Here is a 24,179-nt window from a genome sequence, read left to right on the forward strand (position 1 = left end):
GGTCTTGAAGGATTCGGAGTTAGGTATAGTCCTAAGAGAAGGAGGGAGAGAGTTCCATTTTTTACCTAGAGAGAAGGAGAGTAGAAGTTGGCCGGCAGGACGTTTAGGTTTGTGGATGGAGATAAGGTTTTGGTGTTCAGATCTCAGAGATCTGTTTGGAGTGTATGGTGGAAGGATGTTTATTAAGGCAGGGCATGAGTCTGGGTAAAATTAGTTTGTGAGCGGTGGTTAGTTGGAGATAGTCCAAGTGGTTGGGAAGTTCAAGCCAATTTAGAGATTTAAGGGTAAGGCAGTGGTGAGTTGAGGTTTTGGATTTGGTTGCGAATTTAGAGATCTTATTATAGCAAGTTTCAAGTTTTGAGATGTTGGAAATAGACAGATTGGTTAAAAGAGGGGCTCCATAAAGAAGAGAGGGTAGAAGGTATGTAATTGCCAGGGTGTGCCTAGAGGAGTTGGAAAGAAATTGGTTGTTTCTGTAGAGCATACCTAACTTTTGGTGGGTTTTCTTTGTTTTGTTGAATGTGGAGATCGAATTTTAGGTGTTCGTCTATGGTAATGCCGAGTAGTTTAGCGGAAGGCACTACTTCTATAGCAGTGTTGGTTTGACTGAGGACTTTGAAGGAATCTTTGTCAAAGGATGAGGAAGCTCTGGAAGGGGTAAAAATTAGAATTTTGGATTTATTAGAGTTGAGGGAGAGGTGGTTTTGGTGCATCCAGTTCTCTGTGGTGGAAAAGGCTATTTGTGTTTTAGTCTGGAGTTCAGAAAAGTTAGAGGCAGCATAAACTAAGGTGGAGTCATCAGCGTATTGGATGACTGTGGTGTCAGGTATGACAGAGTGTAGATTATTTATAAAGATGTTGAAGAGCATGGGTCCGAGGATGGACCCCTGGGGAACACCGGTAGGTGTGGGCAAGAAGGAAGAGGTAGAGTTCATCCATCTGACAGCTTGAGATCTTTCAGATAGGTAGCTGGAGAACCAGGAAAGAGTATGTGGGGAGAGATTAAGGTTGGCGAGATGAAAGAGTAGGTGTGTATGGGAGATGGTGTCAAAGGCTTTGGAAAGATCTAGTAGTGCTGTGGATACAAGGAGTCCAGAGTCCCGGGCTCGGTTGACTGTTTCAAGGAAGGATAGTAAGGCAGTAATGGTGCTATGGCTGGGGCGGAAGCCATGTTGGGTGGAAGTAAGTAGGTGATTCTGTGTTAGGAAAGGTAAAAGCTGGTAGTGGACACATTTTTCTAGAACTTTAGATATTGGAGAGAGTAGGGCGATGGGGCGGAAATTAGAGATAGTGGTGTTTTTACCTCCTTTGTGGAGAGGTAGGATGTAGGCTGAATGCCAGAGTTTGGGTACGTATGACTCATTTAAGGATCTGTTTATCAGGATACTAATAGGGAGAGCAATACCTTCAGCTGCGCATTTGAGGAAGGAGGAGGGTATGTTGTCAGGGGCATTGGAGCATGGTTTAAGATTAGATAAGAGCCATTTTATGAAGCTGGTTGAAACTGGTTTGAACTGGAAATTCAAGAGACATTTATTAAGGTTATTGGGTGTTGAGGAGAGGATGTTAGGTGGATTATTGTTTGGGAATGTTTTGGTTAGATTAGCTAAGGATTCTGTGAAGAAGGTGTTGAAGTGAGAACTCAATTCCTTGTCAGTTAAACTAGGGTCTGGGTAGGGATTATTTTTGGACCCTGGGTGTAGAAGGGAGTTAACTGATTTCCAAAATTGTTTTGGGTTCTTATTTTTGTTAGACTGCAGTTTACTATAGTAGTTTTTTTTGTCTAAAGTGATTAGTTTTTTTACTTGGTTGCGAAGTTGGGTGTATTGGAGGAAGGAAGAAGGCAGTTTGTTTTTTTGATAATGCTTCCAGGCTTTGTCTCTGTGATGCATGATTTGTTTAGTATCTTTTGTCAGCCAAGGAGCAGAGTTAGTTTTGATTCGCTTTGTTTCTTAGAGGGCTAGGCAATTTAGAGTGTCTAGGAAAATAGAGTTGAAATGTTCTACAGCATTGTCTAGGGGGGAGAGTATTAAGGATTTGCCAGTTGATTAGTTTGCAGGTGTTTGTGAAAATTGTAGGGTTAAAGTTGCTAAGATTTCGAGTTTGCATGTACTGGTGATCAAATTGGGTGCAATTAGCTGACCGATGAGTGAAGGCAGGAGATGGTCACTGAAAGTATCGTGGATGGTGCCTGAGAGAATTATTTTGTTGGGATGAGAAACTAGAATCCAGTCCAAGATGGATCCAGGAGGGTGGATTTTGTTAGGACGAGTTGTTGAATGAATTACTTGGGTGAAGTTGTATAGGTTAATGGATAGAGAAGGGGAGGGTGAGTTGATTTTATTCCAGTCTATATTAACGTCGCCAAGAATGTAAGTTTCATATTTTATTTCAGTTGAGGCCCAGTGAAGAATATTTTCAAGGGTAGAGATGTTGTCACCTGGGGAGATATATAAGGAGATAAAGCAGATATTCTTACGTTTATTCAATCTGAGGAGACCTGCAGTTAGTTCAGTATTTTTGAAATGTGGGGTTGGGATTTGCAGAGGGATAAGAGAGAGATGGTTAGAGTAGATTAGAGCAGAGCCTACACCTTTTTTATTTAAATGATCATTTCTAAGGATGTGGAAGCCTGGAGGTAAGATTTCAGGGTCAGTAATATAAGGTTTTAGCCAGGTTTCAGAGATGGCTAAGATGTCTGGTTGATTGTGGTTTATCCAAGCTTGTAATTGGTGGGTTTTATTGTTGAGGCTCTGAGCGTTGATGGTGAAGAACTTAAGTGTATTAAGAGAGAAAGTAGAGGAGGTAGAGGAAAGGGGGAAAGGGGTGTTAGTAGAAGAGGAGGAAGGGGGAGGAGGGAAGGGGTTGTTTGTATGGAGGCAGGGGCCTGGGTTAGGGTGGATATCTCCAGCTAAGGCTATGGCATTACTGGCACCAGCTTTTGGCCTTTTGGGTTGGTACAATAGGGCGTTGTTTGTGATTGACTGTGGTTTATGTTTAAAAATGTCTGTGGAGGTGGAAAAGACTTTGGGCTGGAAAAGGCATAGAAGTTTAGGTGGAATGAGGAAGGAGGATATGTAGGGGAAATGATTGAGTAGTGGAGGGTGAAGGTGAGTGTATGGGATGGTGTAAGCAGAAGGGCGGGATGGGGGAGATTTGGAAGAGAAGGAAGTAGCATGATAAAGAGGAATTAGTAAGATGAGAAGGGAGCAGGGGAGTCGGGTAATGGTGAGAATTTGGGAGGGCATGTTTACAAAGGATGGGTTAAAGAAGGGTAAGAGTGGAAAGGAAGTGAAAGGTAGAAGAGGAGAGGAGGTGAAGCGGAAGAAGGGGTGTTATAATTTAGCAAATGGGAGAGGAGGAGTTTAGACAAGAGAGGGTGTAGCTGAGAGGGGAGGGGGAGTAAGAGTAGTGAGGGAGGGGTAAGAGAAGAAGGATTGAGGGAGGAGTAAGGGTAGTGTAGGAGGAGAAAGAGGGAGGGGAAAATAAAAAGGAGGACTGAGAATGGCTAATTGATAAAGGAGGGAGGGGTAAAGGAAGAGGATAGTAACTGGTTGATTGAGGTATGAAGGAGGAGTCTGAAAGGAATATATGTAGAAGTGCTAGGAGCGGGTGGGAAATGGGGGCAGGGTAGGGGAGCGGAGTGACCCCGCAGGGCGAACAGAGCGGGTAGAGCCAAAGGAGAAGAATGTGAAGAAGACAATCAGTGGAGAGTGGTAGTCAAAGGTAAGCTTGCAGTGAATTGTGAGAGAAAGGAAGACTGAGGGAGAAAGGAGTGGAGGGTGGATATATGGATGAATGCCAGTAGGAGAAGGTAAGAGGTTTTATAAAGGGTAGAGAAGGGGTGTTCTATTAATGTTGTCAAATATTTGCCTCCCCTCCACAAAACCACATTGATCCATATGCATCAGTTTTCACCACCTTTGCCAATAGTTTATCTGTTATAGACATAAACACTTAATTTAAAATTGAAATGAGCCAGTATGAAGTGGAATCTGATGAGTCTTTATCATCTTTAGGCATTATAGCCGTTACAGCTTTCATCCAGGGTGTTTGTGCTTCCTTTTTTTTTTTTTTTTTAAATACTGTTAAGCAAAACCTTCCAGATCTTTACCAATTTCTTCCCCAGTAAATTCCAAACTTCCACAGGAATACCATCTATTCCTGGAGACTTTCCTGCAGATTGATTATACGTCAGTATTTTTATCTTGTCTTCTCCTATCTTAACTGCTGTTGAGCTTCATCTACCTCTAACCTTGGCATACTTAAGTCTTCCGTAAATATTTTCATTTATGCTTTTTCTTAATTTCCACATTCCTGTGCTTTATACATGTTTTAATAAATTTCCAAAATATCTCCAACACCTCTACAGGATTTCTGGTTATTTTTCTTGGTACAGGTTTCCCAAGTTTGGCAACAATTATTTCTGCATTGTATTGCCTTAGTCATTGTGTTGAGTTTTTGTGTTGTGGAGCTATTACCAAAAAACAGTTACTTAATAGCAGTCTTTCTAAATTCGTGCATATTATCAAGGTACTCCCTTATTTTCTCTTTAGCGCTGTGCAGTTGCACCTCTTCTTGTTCTGTGAGATTGTCCTTATTCTGCAATACTTTAACCCTGTAAGCCCCTCTAAGTAATTATTGTTACTTCTTAACCATATCTCCTTTTCTTTTATTTCTACCCTATTTTAATCTCTATTTTCATTTTATCCACTCCGCTATAACTTCTGAAGAAATTTATATCTTTCCTAATGACTCTTTAATAACTTCCATTAGCTATTCCTTAAATTCTTGTATCTTTATCAGGTGTGGTGGGGAGGAAGTACTAATGTCTCATTTTACTTCATTACCCTGTATTTGTACTTCAGTTGTTATTGGAGCATGATCTGAAATAGTTATTAGATATGTGTCAAAGCTTTCAATTAAATAAGCATGTTCATGTGAAATATAATTTCTGTCTAGACTAACCCGGTTATTGTACCTTTGGTTGTAATATGTAAATTCTGTTTGAGTTCCTACTACTGAATTAGTCTTCCATAGCAAATATTTTCATAAATGTCTTCAGAAATCTACCCTCATTTGTTATATTTTCCTTTCTAGGTCCCGAGATGCACTCTCGCTCTTGCAAATCGGGTTCCAGTCCTCAGCTATAAGTAATATTCCCTGCTGAAAGCTGATTATTTCTCCCAAAAGTTTAAGTGCCACAGTACCTGTTTTCTTTATCAAATTCACATGCTAATTTATTTTCAAATATGTCTCCTGTAGGATTGTTATTTGCACTCTGTATTTCTTAATATAATGCAATAATCTTACCTTTTTGCATATACCTTTGAGGCCATTCACATTCAAAATAATATGTTTAGTGAAGTCATGATTATAAGAAGTTATTTACGCCAGTTATGTATGACAACTTTTTTAAATGTCTTATTTCCAGCTTTTGTGTTACATGCACCCACTAATGTTTGTCAGGTTGATCTTTTTTATGCAGTTATTCCTTGTTATCTCCATTTCTGCCTATGCCATATTTTACAAGACTTTGTTTTAATGAAAGCCCTCAAACAGAATGATAAACACACCCTGTAACGCTTAACTTAAAGCAGACACAGAAAACTATGTGCATCTTCAAATAATGTTTAACTCTCCTGATAGGAACAGTTGTCCAAAACTGACAGTTGCATACTCAGTGGTTAATTAAACTTAGATTAAGGTTATCCATGCTAAGACACACATTACAACCTGTGCTTCTGCTTACACAAATTGTATTCTTGTCTTATAACCCAGAAACAGTTGTGCCCAACGTAAGATTCCAGCATCGACTAGTAAAAAATTACCAAAATCCATGTTGACCGAAGCACAAAGCAGTCAGCGGTAAGATGATAAAAATTCAGATTTATTGCAGCACAAAGTAAGAGTTAAGCACGTTTGTCCTTCACTAAGACTTCATCAGAACTACAGTTCTAGAGTGCCATTCTAACTTAAATAACGCATTCAATAAAAAAACTAATTAAACAGTTAATTCAATGAAAGTAAGTTAACCAGTCAGCAACCTATCACAATAAAAATAGTAATAGCATGAAATGAAAACCTGAAGTAAGTTAAAGTACACACTAACATTTTCAGAGTTTAAGTCAGCAATGAAACCAAAAAAATACTAAAATGTAAAGTGAAAATAAAATCATAGTTTTGCGGACCTCAACTTAAGCACAGAATTAATAGAAACCAGATAATTTAAACCTGGTTTCATAACAGCATCTAGTTTAAGTTGCCAGAGGAGTTCCTTATACTCAAGTCTGCTTTCTTGGGTGCACTCTCTAGTGTCACGAGGCACTATTTCCAGTATGCCAAAACCAAATTTTTTAAAACTAGTGCACGTTAAAGAATGCCTGAATAAAGCATTGTTGTAATTACTTTTTTTCACATTGTACAAATGTTCATAAATTCTTTGAGAGCTTCTTCTCAGCCTTTCCTATATAAAAGGAAAACAATGGTTACACAAAGCCATATACACTAAGCCAGCCGAGTTACAGTCCCCTTTTCTAAATGTAACAGTTGTTTGTCTGGCATTGTTTAACTGCACCTCTGTCTTGTCAATAATATATTGGCAGTAGTTACACCTACCACATTTTCTAGTGCCTAACTTGGCCTCCACCATCTTTCTGTCTTATCTTTATTACCCTCTCAGATGTGAAAAAACAACTTGTATGCTTTCAGAAAACATTAATTTTTAGCCTTAAGAAAAACTGCACTGGCTATCTTTAAATAAAATTAAATTATACACTGTTATAATAAATGCATTAAACTATTTAGTTACCCAGAAAAGCTGCCCTCTCTCTCTCATCCCATACATCTCTACTCTCCAGATTTTTGCAGAATGTCCAGATTTTTGTCAGATATTTTTACGGTGTTTTTCATAAAATCTATGTTTTTCTGAAAAATCACAGAGGATGGAAATCTCTAAATAATGACAGACATTTGAATTTCAGGCTTCATATCCTTCAGAAAGTGCTGCTAATGCAAAACATTTTATTCTATCAACTTTCAGAGTTTATAAGAACAATATTTAAAAGCTGTCCCTATTTTTTGGCTTATGTCCCCGCATTATTTTTGGCTTTGTCCAAATTATTGTGCTAAGAGGTTTAGAGCTATGTCTTATTGACTTCCAATAATTTCAGACTTTATTTTTTACTGAGCTCCTTGCCCTTGTATCTTTTAATTTTACTATTATCTCAGCAAACAGTGTCCATACCTCTTGATTTATTGCCTTAACCTTTAGTCATCTTGTTTCCCCGACAGCTTATTGACTTAAACATGTTTTTGTCCAGCCGGTCTTCTCTTCTTTCATTGTAATGCCTATGTTTCTTAAAACTGAAATAGAAAAAGTCAAAACTCACCTCTTTTACTTCAGTATCCTCATCACGTCCAAAAATCCTTGAAAATATTTTACTGTATAACATGCAATTCATATCCTAAAATGTTTTATACAAATACTGCTAAGAATAAAAATAGTTTTACTTAGTTACTCCCACCTTCTTTTTTTCTTTTTTCCTCTGTGTCCTTCCAAACGTTAATGACATGAAGTAGGGCATGTGCCTGTCAGTCCCCTGAGCAAGTTTAACAAATTCAAGAAAAACTACAGTATTGAGGGTGCCTAATGTGGAGAGAGTGTTGTATGAGATGCTTGAAAGGCTCTAGTTTCCAGGTTTGAAACCAAGTAATAGTTTGTCCAAAGTAAAAATTTTCCAGTTTAATGACAGGCAGACTGTAGTTTACTGTTTCAGTGTTCTAGATATGTAAACAAATACTTTAGCAGTTATTAAGCCATTACTGATGTTGCTGTAAATGGCATTGATTGCAGGTAGTAAAGCTGTAGTATTACTAAAGGCATTTCTGAAGTTGTGCTGCTTATCAGATCTCAACCACAGCTGGTTAAGCATTTGAGAACCTGTTTGTACTGAATCTTCTCAAATATCTTTGCCAGTGGAAAAACAAGATTAAAAGTTCTTTGCCAGTATGTTTCATTTGAGGAGCAGCATAATCATGGCTTCATTTTCTTTAAGAACTGTTCTACTGTCCTAAAGTATAACATAATTTGATTGCATGTAGCTGGAATGGCAGATCTTGTTTTTCAGCCATGCCTCTGCTATGGCTTTCAATAATTGTACAGTCTTCCAATGTAGTACATTTATTATTTATACTGTGGGTATGTATGCAAACATTTTTGAAGACAATTCTGTTTGACAAGTTGTTTTTTGGCTATGTATTCTATAGGGAGATGTGCAAGAGTTGACTTTAGTGAAGTTTTTTGGTTGCCTTTGCCCTGGATTCAAGTGTACATCCCCAAAGATAAGGAGTTTAAGTATTTACTTTTTTTTTAATGGGACTAGTTTGTCAAAGTAAATGTGTATATATGTTGTATTGCCAGTCAATGAAATGTGTGATAAATTTGTTATAAGTTGGAAGGTGGTAGTCGTATGGGGATTTAAAATGTGCTTTACTTGTGTCTCATATTTTATGGGAGCTGAATGTTGGGATGGAGTCCAGAATAGAAAGAGCTTGTTAGGATGAGTATGGTCAGTAGGGAATGGTAGGGATGGGTCAGTTAGAGAATAAGCTTGTTTTTTTTGTAAGCGAGTAAAGTACAGATAAAGGCACTGGATGGGTAAGTGTTTCATCTCTGAAATCGACCTTTTGAGATATTGGGAAAATAGCAATATAAGAGAGATTGTGTTGAGATGTCTTGTAGCTGGATTAAAGGTCTGTTCAGTGAAAATAGAGTACCCTGTTTTGTTTTAAGTAGTGAGGAAGAAGAAATTGACAGGAAGAAGGAAAAGGTGCATACTTGCAATTATGAGTAGACAAGTAGTTTTAATCACAAGAAATAGGAAGCAACATAAATTGTGGAAATTGTGGATGGATAAAGACTAATGAGAGTTTAAGTTGTTATGGGGAGAGAAGTATGATGCAGTTTGAGAGATAAAATAAATATGTATTTATTCATTTGACATTTCTTGACTGGGTTAGTCCATCTAGGCAAAAGACCTTTTTCAGTGGAGACCTATGGAGAAAAGCTCCACAGATATACAAAATACAAGATAAGTTGGAATACATTTTTTACAATAACAAAAAAAAGAAATACAATCAAGTAGCACAGTAGAAATTATCACTTTTACAATCAAGGTTGACAAAGTACAAAAATCATTATGAATGTAGAGGTAACATATAGTTATGAGAGAGCTTAGGAATGAAATATAAGGAGGGAGTATAGAAAAGAAAGATTTAAGTGGGAGCAAAGGCGGGACCAAGATTTGAGGAGATTGTCCGTAAGAGATTATTTGAAGGAATAAATGTTGGAGCTGGTTCTTAAGCATAAAGATAGTTTGTTCCAAGTTTTAGCTACAGAGTGGTTATAGAGAAGCTTGCCTATGTTTTTTATTAGACTTGTGAATTTCTAGGAGATGAAGATCAATGCTTTGGAGAGCATGTTTTGGAGAGTAGGGAAAGATGAGGGTTGAGAGAGCAGGATAATTGGAGGGTTTGTTTAGGTGGAGTGAGTGAGTGAGGTTTAGCTGAGGAAGGAGTTGTTGCAAGTCTTTTAATGCTGTGCAGTGGTGGGAGTGGTAGGGGAGATTGGCCACAAATCTAGCAATTTTATTATAAGTGTTTTCAAGTTTAAGCATTAGATTGGATTGTATGTTGGTTAGGATAGGTGCAGCGTACAATAGGATGGGCAGTAAGAGGGGTTGAGCTAGAGAACATTTAGCTTCATTAGCGAAATATTTTTTGTGCCCATATAACATCCCTAGTTTTTGGTGTGTCTTTTTCATAGGCTGTTGAGTGTGGATGTCAAATTTGAGTTGGTCCTTAATAGTTTCACCAAGTAGTTTTGTATGTGGTTCGACAGAGATTATAGTCTTATTTAGGGAGGTGACAGTGAAGGCATTTTTGTGTTATTGTAGAAATTTTGGAAGAAAAAGCAAAAGTTTAGTTTGTAGGGTTGAGAAGGAGTTGATTACTGATGAGCCAGTGTTCCAATGAGAGGAGTGATTAGTAACCCGCGGTGGTGGTGCTGCGGTAGTGTTGCCACCTCACAGTAAGACGCTGTCCAGTTCGATTCTCAGCTAGAGCGTCTTCTGTGTGGAGACATGCGTGAATGGGCGTACCTTCGTTGAAGGTTGTGCGTCAGGGCTGGTAACTCGGCACATAAAAAACAACTATCAATCATTAGCGGATCGGAGTTCCGCTGTGGCGACCCCTAACCGGGAAAAGCCGAAAGACCCAACAAATGAAGAGGTTGGGGAGATTGTCAGAAGAAGAGATACTTGTAGAGTCATCAGCATGTAGTATTTAGGAGGAGTGGGGGCATGTTGTATAAAGGTTATTAGTGAAAATATTAAAAAGCAAAAGTCCAAGAATGGAACCCTATGGGACCCCCATTTGTACAGGAAAGGAGGAGGAGGCAGAGAGTCATCTGATGGATTGGAATCTGTTGGAAAGGTAGCTGGAGAACAGTTGAAGTGAGGAGTTGGAGAGACTAAGGGAAGAAAGTTTTGACAGAAGTAGTTTCTGGGAGACAGTATCAAAAGCTTTAGAGAGGTCAAGGAAAGACAGGAGAGACTAACTTGTTATGAAATTTAACAATGGTCTGTGTAAAACAAATGAATGCTATAGCAGTGATATGATTTGGGCAAAAGCCATGTTAGGTTGGGGTTAAAAGGTTTCATGTGTAAGATGATCAAGAAGCTGTTTATGAATGCATTATTCCAGTATTTTTGATAGGGGGATAGTATTCTGATAGGTCTGAAATTAGTAGGGTCAGATGAGTTGCCGCCTTTGTGCAAGGGTAAAACATAAAATTTCTTCCAGATTTCCAGAACAATGCATTCTTGAATAGATATGCTTAAAATAGAGATGGGATAGGCAGTAGATTTAGCAGCAAGTTTAAGGAAAAGTTTAGGTAGGTTGTCAGCAGAAGGAGAGCATGATTTAAGTTTACTGAGACGGGATCTAATATAAGCAGTAGGAGAGGGCTTAAGAAAGAAAGGAGGAGAGTGGGTAGAAATAGTGGGATTGGAAAAGGGGTGGGAAGTACATTCTTTAGTCAAGTTTTGAATAGAGTTTATGAAAAAGGAATTTAGAAAGGTGGCTGTACCCAAGTTGGAGCTATTGGGACAGGATGTAAGAGGTTGTTGATGGTATGACAGATTTTTTTAGGGATGGAGTGGGGATTGTTTTGATAGAAATGTTTTTATCAAGGTCATCCCGCTTTTTGGTAAGATTACAGAGTTTCCTGTAAGTTTGAAGACAAGTAGGAGATTTTTTTCCCCGTTTTTCTGGGCACATTCTCTTTTAAACATTAGGGTACGAGTAGGTTGCATTAATCATGGAGCAAAGTTGGATTTGATTCTGATTTTTTCTGGTGAGGGTCAGGGAGTTCAGAGTGTTAAGAAAGATGATGATAAAATTATTGACAGCATCGTCAAGTGGGAGTTTCTAGAAGAAGGACCAGTTAATTGAGAAGAGCAGATCATTAAAAGGTTCAGGGTTAAAGTTACTGAGTTTGTGACAGTTCCTAAATTGGTGAGTTTTGTGCAGCTGGGGGGAGTATCTTTGAACAAATGTGGGAAGGTAGTCACTATGGATATCAGGCAGAATGGAGGCATTGTAGTAGAGGATTGGGTTAGCGGTGATCCAATCAAAAGTGGTGCCAGTATTGATGCGTTTATTCATGCAGTTAGGAGAAGAGATTAGTTGGGAGAAACAATAGAGATTAATGCTAGAATTTGAAGAGTAGGAGGTTATAGCATTCCAGTCCACGATAATGGTTTCATTGGGAGATAGTTTCATAGTTTCAGAAATCCAAGAGCTAAAGTGTTCAAGAGTAGGGATGTTAGCAAGTGGAATGTAGATGGCTATGATGGCTAGTTTTATGAGGTTGTTTAGTTTACAGTTTATACTGAGGAATTCAGCAGGGGTGGAAGCTAGGGGCAGTGGAGGGAAAAGGAGAGAGGGAAAGTTAATTATAGAGTATAGAATAGCTACAACTCCCCCTTTTTGTTAAGTCTATCTTGGCGGATGATATTGTACCCAGGGGAAGAATTTCAGAGTCCGTTATATGAAGTTGAAGCCAGGTTTCAGAGAGGATATTGGAGTGTAGAGAGAGATCCAGGAGTGAAGAGAAGTGATTTTATTTGTTATACTTTGGATATTCAGAGAGAGAATACATAGGTGTTTGGAGGATGGGGGAAAATGTTTGTTTAGGGCGAACCTGAGAGGAGATGGAAGTACGTTTATGGGTAGCCAAGGCATTGTGGGAAAGATCAGTATGACGGTGGGGTGAAGAGCTGTAAGCTGAGCCTGAGTTGTGATGAATATCATTAAAGCATAGTAAGTTTACCAAGGATGTTTTATTTAAGTTTGAGTTAAGGGAGATAAGGTGATAGGCTTGATCTTAGTAGAGGGAGAAGGGAGTTGAAGTAGTTTAAATTTGTGCAAGGTAAAGTTGTGGCTATGAAAGAGTGAGGGTGCAATAGTGAAATTAGCAGTGGTCTGTAGATCAGTATATGCACAGCAGACAACTAGTAATAAGTATATGTTAGATATAGGGCAGTAATAGGAGTTGGAGCTAAAGAGAGTAAGAAGGAAGAAGGTGTTTGGGAGTAGTAGTATCATGATTGTAAGGTTATAGAATATGTAGCATCTCAGGTGGTAAAAGTGAAGAAGGTGATGTGTAATAGTGAAATTAATAAGGGAGGGAAAGAGTGAATAGAAAAGGTAAAGCTAGATGTAGAGGATTTAGTAGCTTCGAGGGAGGAGTGATTATACTCAGAAAGAGAGAGTGGGTTAGGTAAGAGGAGGGATTGCGTTAACAGGTTTAAAGGGAGTGCGTGAAGATTGGTGGATAGGAAGCAGTTGGCACCAGGGAGGGGGTGCGGTTTGAACTGGAGCAAGTGTAAAGGAAATGAAAGTGGCAGTGGGTGGGAATGGGTGTAGGGTAGGGAGTGGAGAGAGTCTGAGCGTAGCGGGATGGACCAGTTCACACAAGAATACAAAAAACAATCTCAGAAACTGTAACTAGAGGCACTACCAAGGACTATAGATAAAAATAATTTAGGGCCACGGTATTGTTGGGAAAGGAAGAATAAGAAATTGAGACGGAAGAAAGTTAGCTGTAAGTTTTGACCAGAGTACAGACTAGTGAGCACCTGTAATGGTTGCTGGAAAGTAGGGGACCAAGAGGTGTCAGAAAAGTGGCACTATACAACACAGAGCAGTATAGTAAAATTACAGGAACAGTTAATACAAAGTGGAGGTGAGAACAAAGTGAGGGGGAGGGGTCTGCAAAGAATGGTTCTGTGATGTGCAGGATGCCTCTAAAACAAATTGGCTAATATTATTGTATCAGATGTGGTAATTACTTTACATACATTAATACAGTGGAATACAATTCAGGCAAGAAATCAGTTGGAGTGTAGTTTTTCACTTTCCAACTAGGTCAGGTAAAAGTTAGACAGTCTTTTTGTTTCCTTGTGTGTTCGGGGTAGATAACATTATTAATTTAGTGGAATACAATTCAGGCAAGAATTGAGTTGACTGGTGGAGTGTAGTTTTCCACTTTGCGACCACTTTGTGTCTAAATTAGGAGAAGGTGTGTGTTGTGTGATGAGGGATTTGATTGACATTTAAGTCATTGGTGGGAATAGTGGCTTGGGGTATGGTTAATTATATATTTCACAATATGGGGGGTAGGTTATTGAGCATAGTGAAACCTTCCAAAGCACAGCTGAACGGAGCTAGACTAACTCTCCTCAGCCTTTACAAATAACAATCAGAAGGGGCATTTACCAAAAGTTGTTTAAATTCATCCACACATTGGATGCAGGTTTAAAGACAAAAAGGGTGGAGTCTGCAAATTTGATTTGAAGCTTAAGCCACAACAAAGTAGGGATACAAAAAATAGGCATTTACTGGAGGAAGTTAACAAAGGAACCAAGGTACTGGAACCAAATAAGTTGGGATGGAAGAGTAATAAAGTTGCATAAAGTTAAGCAGAATTTTGGACAGCAGGTTAGAAGCTGCCTTCCCTGTCAGGGATTGATAAAAGTATAGGTAAAGAGAATTTGATAATGTGAGTGCTAAGTGAAGTACCAGCTGTGATAATTTTTAGTTAAGTCTAGACAGAAGGTGCTCTTACGAAAAGGAATAATTAGTAGGGTATGATAAATATAACATGGTAAGTATAAGATTCAATAAAAGAAAAGATTGGGAAGAGCGAGTAGAAAACAATTTGCAAATAAACAATGGGAGGAAATGTGTAAATCTCTTAAATATTCAACAAAGTCTAGAAAGTTTAGAATTTTTACGTGGAAGAATTTGTGTCAGTGTTTACATGTTCCCAAGTATACTTCAGAATATTTCTCTTCAGGTATATAGCAAATGCTGGAGGTGTGTTGAGGAAGACTGTGAAGTGTGAACATTTTTGTGAACTGGTAGGCTTTAAGAATTCCTTACAGATTACTTTGCAGAAATGTTGGGGAAGCAAATGGTAGTAAGTAAGAAAATTATATTTCAGGGATGCAGTCCATCTAGGTTTCTTTGGTGGAGACCAGGGATCTTCTGGGATGTGAGAGATGCTTGTAAGAGATGCTGCACAATCTGAGGGGCTTATATCACCTCTGTGAACAGGTGATTTACGTTTGCTGTGCTCACTGAACATCTAATTCTGGTGCTTCTGCAGAGGATGCACTTGATAGTAATGTTAGTACATAAAAGAAATCTCTGATAGCTTCCTGAGTGATGGCTGCTCTGTGGTAGACTGCATACCTCATAGTGCAGCATTGGGTTCGATAGTTAACAGGCATGGGGTTTAGAACATGCTGCAGTAAAAGCTTACACTGATTCCAGACTGGACTTTATAAGTACTTTAAAGATGTGTGTTAAAAGAGCGCTTGAAAAATATATAGTCTCTAAATTATTTCATTTGAGATGTGCTGCTTACAGTTAGACTGTCTTTGCTTTTCCCTAGGGAGGAGTTAGAATCAATCCAGCGGGAACTGGAAGTTCTTTCAGAGCAGTACTCTCAAAAATGTTTAGAAAATGCTCATCTAGCACAGGCATTGGAAGCTGAGAGGCAGGCCCTGCAGCAGTGCCAGCGGGAAAACCAGGAACTTAATGCACACAATCAGGTAGGTTTATGCTGTTTAATGTTCCTTAATAAAACTCTTCACCCTTAAGGTCATCCCAGAGTTTGTGACCACGATAGAGTGGCTTAACTATGTCTAATCCAATATATAGTTGTCTAAGTTTAATTTAAATTGTCTGTGATTTAGCCTTTCTGACCAAAAGCACAGTAGTCTTTCCATTGTTTACCAGCTCTTACAGTAGAGGCTACAGTTCAAGTGCAGAAAAATGAGTGTGCGCTGATCATAAATTGTAATATAAATAGTACTACACTACAGTTTGTAAATAAAGTGCTCTGTAGTATACATTTCCATTTAATGTAATTAAATGGAAGACAAAAGATTTTATGCATTAGCAAGGTGTGCATTAGCAAGGTGGAGGCAGACGTTTTGTGTACTTAACTAATCTTGGAGAAGGTGGTAGTGTTTGGAACCATTTAGATGGTTTGCCCCTCTATATCCTGCTGTCTACACATCTGATATGTATATAATATACAGGTATATATTTTGTGCATGTTTGTATAAATAACTTATGCATATTTATCTATCCATATATGTATGTATATATAAAATGTACATATATTTGTGTGTATGAATATATATGGTTATAATGCAGAAGAGTGAACTGCCATATGAGAGAACACTTTTGCTGCAGTAAAAAAAAGAAAAATGCTTAGAAACGTAAATACTTTATTAAATGGTGTTTCACACTGCCGCATCGCTTTGCAGTGGTGTCAGTGAATTTGCTTGTACCCCGCTGTTATGCAAGCAGTCTCTAGGTTGGTATATATAATTAGTGGGGGGTGCAGAGGAGCTTGCTTCCCTGCAAAAAGATATTACAGTAAACTCTTAGCTAACCAGAACTGAAGCAACCAGCACTCTCAAGCAACCAGCAAAAAAAAAAAAAAAAAAAATTCGAAGAAATACAGTACAATTTTCATGTCTTGCACTTTCTCTCCCCCCCCCCCGCCGAAATATACCTTATGTTTTTAGAGTTTTAAAAAGGAAGATAGGAATAAATTCCCTCTCTCCCCAGCCTGAGAGCAAGTCAAACCAAACAAATAGTATAGAATACAGCATTAGTCAGGCCTATTTTTAATAGCAACTCTCAAGCATCCAGCTATGGGTGCCGGTTAACTGAGAGTTGACTGTATTTTTGTTTTTTGTAGTTTTCATTCATTTTAGTTTCACTCTAAAATGATTGCTCTTGTTTGGTTTGCTCTTTTGATTGTTCAAAATTTGATGATACACTCATAAATCAACATGGGTGGGTATGTACTACATATGTGTATATATCAACAAAAAAGGAAAGTGGTTGCACAGGAATGACTGCTCTTGACATTGGCATACAAATTACTAAAATATGCTTTTGTCACAAATTCTTATGCAAGATCCATGTCAAAGATCAATTTGCATTCTTATTAAAAATAAAAAAACAGGATTAAAGCTGAAATTGCACATTTAAACCATTGATTATTAAGTTAAAACAAGAGATCAGTGCTTTCTCCATTGTCTGGACTTCATCAGATCTAAGTTATGTGTAACAGTAACAAGTAATACATTTCTATATTCAGTATAAATAGCCATGTATACTACGACAAGAGCTTTAATCCAAGAGCACTTAAAACAGATCACATTCAATGACAATGACTGGAACACTAGTACATTCAAAGTTTGCATCTTTATTGTGGTTAGTGCTATTAATTCCTTATATAAGTAAGAAAAAAAGTCACTGCAGATCTGGCTGTTTATTGTGCAAGGTGTAATGTCAAGTAGTAATGCATGCATCAGTTCCTGCCTTTTTATTACATCGATACAGTATATAATGAAACAGATGGTAATTAGACTATATTCTGTGTGAGATGTTGACGGGAAGGGGGTTGGGAACTGATTGTTAACAGACGTCTGTTGCTAAGGGCAGAGGTGCAATGAGGATTTAGCAACCATTTGTGAGTCCAGGAAGTCTGAGTCAGGAGAGCAAAATACCCTCAGGACTAGCATTAAGACAAGCTAAAAGAAATAAAATGTGAAGATTGTGTATGTGTGTGTTTGAAGATTCCCAGGTTCAGAAAGCATAGGGGAGGGGAAGGGCCAGAGATGGGCCACACATAAGGACAGAGTGATAAACTGAAAAATATGCAATATGTGTAGCTGTCTAGATGATAGACATACACATAAAATGGGTTGTGGATGGATGCATACACATATACAGACATAAACCTATATCTGTGTAAAAACTGGTGAATGTGGTTATGTTAAATAAATACAAGTGTATAAGTTTGTGTTCACCACAAAATTAGTATGTTAAAATGTTTTCGCCCATTTCTGATAATAAAGTGTGGGGCTTCTTCAGATTTCACTATGCTAGCATGTGCCTGCATTGTAGTTCACGGTGTTGATCAGACGTATAATAGAAACAATTCAACTTGAAATTAAATTAGTCCTTAGTTACCAAACATAAGTAAAAGAGTAACAATGGAATTAAAAGTAAAAAATTGTTGGGTCGCTCTTATCTTGAGGAGGTTGTTTTTTTTTTATTTAGAATGCTTTACATTTTGCACAGCTTGCCCAGTATACCACAAAGATGCTATTGCAGTTATATCTGTCAGTGCAGATATATTTTGAGTATGGATGTATAAAATAATTATTCTGGCTCATAAATGCAGAGCATCTGCAGCCTGGGGGGTTGCAACGAAAGGTACCTACCAGTAGCTTTATGGATGCATTCATTTCTTTTTCATTTTTTTACCCAACTTATAATATTTCTGTCTTTGATAGATGAAAGAAGGTTGAGAGTCCAGACACTGACTGATTGCTTCCTCCTTATGATGCACTGTGTTAGGATCATAGTTCTAATATACATTTTTCTTTATATAAATATAGTTATATGTGTAGGTATAGATTTATGTCTCTCTCTCTCTCTCTATATATATATATATATATATATATATATATATATATATATATATATATATATACACACACATACATACATACATGGAATTACTTACCTTAGGCAACACAGCAAAATGTCAATGGCAAGAATATCAGCAACAAAAGGTAGGCAACGCCAACATGTACAGTCAACTGCACATGAGCGAGGAAAATCCTTGCTACTTGCAAAAAAAAAAAAAACTATTTTTTGCATGAGGAACAAGCGCCGTCCATTATATATAACAACTCCAAGATCACACAGTCCCTGGGGAAAGGGGATATTCTCCCACCCGGAGATTGTCGATCCAGCACACCTGTCAGCCATCTGCCTTTGTTGACCCAACTGTGGTCGATCGAGCAGCTGTCAACATTTTGCATTGTTGACCAAATTCAGGAGTCCCATATCTATATATATATATATATATATATATATATATATATATATATATATATATATGTATATATATATATATATATATATATATATATGTATATAGGTTCATAGATAGGTACTAGGCTATCGGCCCAAGGGCCTACGTAAGCCTAGCCAGCAAGGTACCATAGCTTACCCCACCCAAGAAAGTTATTTTCCTGTGCCACTGTCCAGCAGAGAGACAGAAGTGATCCCTGGGGTGTATTTCCTATTTCCCATCCACTCATCAAGATTTTTCTTGGAGTGCTAATGAAGAACTTTGCTTAACGTAGATGGGTAGCTTGTTCCAGAGTATAGGAAGTCTCTGGGACAGGAATCTATTCCTCCAGCGTGTCCTGTTTATTGTGGTGACAAGGTTTAGGTCCCTAGAGCGTGTAGCTTGGAGGGATTGAGATTTCTTTACATTTATATATATATATATATATATATATATATATATATATATGTGTATGTAGACACACACACACATATATATATATATATATATATATATATATATATATATATATATATATATATATATTCATGTGTGAAAAAAGAGGCAGAATTGAAACCACAATTCTTTTATTCTACAACAATGAGAGCTTTCATCCGAGTTACATGGACTTCTGATGAAGTGAGATGACTTCTGCCTCCTTCTTTTGGATTCTTGGTAGGATTACTTTATTTTATGTTACTTATATTCGTGTGTGTGTGTGTGTGTGTGTGTGTGTGTGTGTGTGTGTGTGTGTGTGTGTGTGTGTAGTTAGTAGATATAATTGTAGATATATATCTCTGGATATATAGTGACAGACTGGTGCTTATCTGACACTTCAGTAAAGAAACAAAGTTCTTTAAAACAACAACAGAGCTTTGCTGTGAATTTCTGTACACAGAAAATTATCTAGTAGCAGTTGTTGGCTTCATAAATTAACATTTTACCTTTTTAAACCATGGTGGTATGTTGCAGGAGGATGAAGCCCTGAGTGTGAGTTAGAATAGTAGCTCTTACGTTGGAAGGGCCAGGATAAGAAATGAGTGGCTACATTTCGCCCATCTTGGGATGAAGGTGTGATGGTTTCTGGACCAGCTGCTGTGGAAGGAGTGGGAACCACACAGATATCAAGAGCTGGTATCAGAAAGTACATCTGCTGCAGCTACATAAGTTGGTGACTAATACCCCCTGTTGGAGCACATAAAGGATGGTGTATGTGCTAGGGTATTGTTAGTCTCTACAGTGATGCTGGTGCTTTCATCACCATCAGGGGCAGAGTTAGGGCTTAAAACAGAAATATTCACATTGTTCACATCCTACCAGGTATTTGTAGGTTCAAAAACAATCTTTATGACTGTCTAGGTCATGGGCTTCTCTGTATGGCTCACCCTGTACTGGAATTGGGTACATTCCTAGTACAAGGAAAAATGGGCTGATTATCATGAAGGGAAGACTTGCTATTCAGTAGGCATGTGGCCAAAAAGTTTAAAACAAAAAAAAAAAAAAAAAAAAAAAAGTAAATTTTACCTTTTTAAGGTTAAGGGAGATGCAGAACTTGGTAACTTCATTCAGCTTTACAAAAGAAATGCAGAGGCTTGCTTTACAAATACAGTTCTTGCAGGAGGTGACAGTCACCACATGCTTTGGTGTAAATCTTCGCACAAAAAACACATTCTTCTTGCAGACTTTAAGATGGTAAAGAAGAGACAGTTTTGATTTCTGTGTCTTTTTTATCATAGTCAAATAAAAAGGTACATGTGACTGTTCTTATTCACAGTCATGTTAAAATTTCCAAAAACAAATCTTTTAAGCAGAAGTACCCACCTCTTGTTGCAGAAATACAGATCCTTTCTTTACCCAAACCAAACTGTATGCTTTTATACTGCTCAACTCTACAATGTGTCATTCAGACTCTATCCTGAACTCATGCACATAGTTGTAATGATTTTAAGAACCTGTTTAGCATCTGTTTGGTGTTACGAGGTCAAATGAGGCCACAAGTAGTGTTAACAACTCATTTCGGATAATACCTACTGATGTTCAACATTCCCATTGCCTCAGTAGCATTTTGGGTTGTCTGCCAAGGTAGACCACTACTGGCCAGCTTTCAAAAGCTCAGATTCCACTCGCACACTCTGTTTCTGTCACAGCTAATTGGTTGAGTGTATCCTGAGAGAGAAGCCTTCAGTTGTCAACAGGAAATGAGTGTTCACTCTTGTCCTGCCATCCAAAGAAGAAAATCTTCTAACTCTTGACAGAATCTGATGCTGATTTTTCTGGTTTACTTCTAAGATAAGCCCTGTTTGGGGACCTCATTCCTCTTGTTTTGTTATTAGATTTATTATTCTCTTTCTATTTTTATGTTTGTTTATTTCTGACTGTGTTTTCAATAATTCCTGTAATAATTTCTACTTGTAACAGTGTAAATTTGGCTGCTATCTTTGACAAGTGTGTGATCCAATGTTATCTTTTTTTTCATCTGATTCAAACTTTTGGGTTATTGGATCATTTTGGATTTAACCTTGGCGACTTTAGATGCTGTGGTTCAATGGGTCTGACTCCTTCCCTGCCCATAATCCCTCTCTTCCACTAAATATCTCAGATCTTGTTTTTTTTTTTACCTGATCTAGAAGGTCATGTTTTTCAGGGCTCTGATATTTCATATATTAGATAAGTACTAGTTCTTGAAAAAACAGGTAGAAGGCAGGCAGGCAGGCAAAACACGAACACTTCTCCTTAGGGCAACCAAATCCTTTATTGTTAAGCCAACGAGATAAGCGCTTTCTTCTCAATTTTAGACAATCAAAGAGACTTCATCAGATAAAGCTTACAGTCAACAATCTGCAGTTCAACAAATGCTGCCTATGATCATCTAACCATTTGACAAACTTTGTAGCAGCTAAAAACATAAGAAAAACGAGCATTAGCCATAAATACATCTACCTCCTCAGTACTGTAAGAGTTTTTACTGGTTAAAGTTCATCTGACTCCACTTACGTCAGATGAACTTTAACCATTAAAAACTCTTACAGTACTGAGGAGGTGTATTTATGGTTAATGCTCATTTTTCTAATGCTTTCAGCTGCTACAAAGTTCGTCAAATGGTTAGATGATCATAGGAAGCATTTGTTGAACTGCAGATTGTTGAATGTAAGCTTTATCTGAAGAAGTCTCTTTGATTATGTAAAATTGAGACAAAAGCGCTTATCTCGTTGGTTTAACAATAAAGGATTTGGTTGCCCTAAGGAGAAGTGTTCGTGTTTGTGTTTTGCCTGCCTGCCTTCTGCCTGTTTTTTCTTGGATAATAAGTGCTAGTTCTTGTTGATTCTCTATCTTTCAGTGGTTACTTTTTTTTTTTTTTATCTTTTCCTTTATCCTTCTCTGTTTAATAAAAAAAATATATATATATATATATATATATATATATATATATATATATATATATATATATAAAATATATATATATATGTTGTGTGTGTATGTATCTTTTACATGTCTAAAAATTTGCTGTTTACTACATTACTAATTTTTCAGTAGATAGCCTCACTCTGTAGTGTAGGTTGTATTTTTCTGTCACTGTTAGTACAGTTGTGCTTTTTCTAGTGTACTGTATTTTTTTGCCTTTTAGGTTTCATTGCCATTCTTATGGCAGATAATATTTGGGGCTTAAGAAGTCTACGGCCTGCGGTCATAAGATTCCACAGCAGGACCCACGCTTCCTTTGGTTTGTCTCAGAGCAGCCCACTTAGATACTGACTGTGAGACTTGCTTTTCCTTCAGGTCTAGAGCAATTCAAGACTGTACTGTAACACTAAGACTGGTCTTAGAGACTTGTTACTCAGTCAAGACAGTCCGCTTCATCTGTTTCTTTACTAGTTTCTCAAGCTAAGACCATGGAGAATTCAAAGCAGAAAGAAAAATCAAAAGAAAAGGAAAAGGGCAAGTCTAAGAAGAGGTCAGAGAAATCAAGAAATTGCTTTCCGGTTTGGTTAGAACCCTCTGGTCCAGCACTGAAGTTATCTTGTCGGTCAGATCAGACTCCCGTCTCAGATCCCATATCGTATGTTGCCTCCTTATTTTTTACCAAAGCCAGAGAGTCCTCTGCTCCATTCTCCCTTCCTTCAGGAGAGGTGTTCATCTAGACCGCCATCAGTGGGTTACTACTCGAGGTCTGTTCAGTCATCAAGCAGTCTTACTAAGGCAGACATTGACAGGATGCAGAGTTTCCTTTGGATTCAAATCTAATTAGGAGTTCTACTAGGTCCATACACACAGGATATCCCAAGAATAGCTCCAGTGACCCCTTTACTAATTTCTCTGATCCCAGTCCACCCTGTGGATCCGAGCACCACAGTAGCACCCTTGTTGTAGCCAGTAGTTCTGTCAGTTTTGAATCTGGCTGTGTCCGTTACTCTCCCAGCTTTGGTACCTTCAGATCGGGAAAAGTCTCAGAGCTGAAGCATCGATTTTGCCTCTTGAAGCATTGATTCAGTGATGAAATTTTCAGAGCAGTCTGTCACTCTCAACAGCTCTGCACAAAATAGCTCAGCTTCATTGTCTGTTTCTGATCCAGGACAGATTGGGTCAGGAGAGGCTGTTACTTCATCTTGTCCTGATGGAATAGGAGTCTCTTCAGACCCGACCTCTGCCTCAGTGTTCGAGGCTTTCAAAAGGGTTGTGGCCAGCCCAAGAGAAGAGGTGCTGCCATGCACTTGGCTCCATTCCCAGCCTCTTTTGGATATTGCATTTGACTCCACGCTTCAGCAGAGACAGTAAGCTTCCTTTCGCCAATGAACCGCTTACCGTGTGAGTTCCCCATCTGATTCCAACTCGCCTCTAGAAGTTCAGTCAATACAGGATCCTAGGAAGTAGACATGTAAAAGGAGATACCCAGACTCCTCTCTGGAATTGGTCATTGAAGACTCTGACTTGGATGACTGGGAGGGGTCACCGAGGCCCCCTTTGGTGACATTTTAGAATTGATGAAGCAGCAAGTGGGTTGGTCCACTGATACTCCCTCTCTTGAAGAGTCTGTGATCCTTGAGGGTTTTGGAGCTGTCTATTTTACCTCCTGGGTGGTTTCGCCTGCTGATGCACTTGTAGACCTGATAGCTCAGTGGGCTTCGAAAGATCCTGACACAACTGAAACAATCCTTAAAAAGGCAGAAAAATTGTAATTGCACTTAAAGACAGAGTACAGTGGATCAAGGGTCCCCAGTAAATGCCATGGCTGTGGTGTCAGACACTAAAAAAGATCTCTCTGGGGTGAGTACATCTGTTCAGCTGGCTAATAGAGAAGGTAGAACACTGGACAGATTCATGAAATGAACATATGGTTCAGTGAACTTCACACTTAGAGCCTTGAACTTCCTGACCCACATGACATGTTTCAAGAAAGACTTGACAAAGAGACTCACCAAGTCTCTCTCAAGTAATCTTCCATCAGGCATTCAGAAGATAGTGGAGTCCCAGATGAATACCTTACAATTAATGTCTAAGGTATCCATGCATCTGCTTTCCAATGCAGCTGATGGCATGGCTAGAGCAGAAGGTACTGGAATAGTCATCCGCCTGCACACCTGGTTGCAATTATGTGACATTGTGGAAGGGTTCAAGATGTCCTTCTTTAATGTGCTGTTTGATGGCTCTACATTCTTTGGAC

At 38.3% G+C, this 24,179-nt stretch overlaps 1 protein-coding gene across 9 annotated transcripts in view; it reads left to right on the forward strand.

Annotated features, from left to right (window-relative positions):
- The window catches only part of LOC122816469 (myosin phosphatase Rho interacting protein), a 3,136,467-nt gene that overhangs the window by 2,838,955 nt on the left and 273,333 nt on the right, over positions 1-24,179 (forward strand). For all 9 annotated transcript variants that reach the window (XM_044089284.1, XM_044089283.1, XM_044089288.1 and 6 more), the window contains one exon: positions 15,023-15,182. In XM_044089284.1, coding sequence (XP_043945219.1) covers positions 15,023-15,182 — 160 coding nt within the window. The remainder of the gene's footprint in view (positions 1-15,022; positions 15,183-24,179) is intronic.

Source organism: Protopterus annectens, chromosome 12.part0 (genome assembly GCF_019279795.1).
Source record: "Protopterus annectens isolate FY-2018-M chromosome 12.part0, PAN1.0, whole genome shotgun sequence".
NCBI classification, from domain to species: Eukaryota; Metazoa; Chordata; order Ceratodontiformes; family Protopteridae; genus Protopterus; species Protopterus annectens.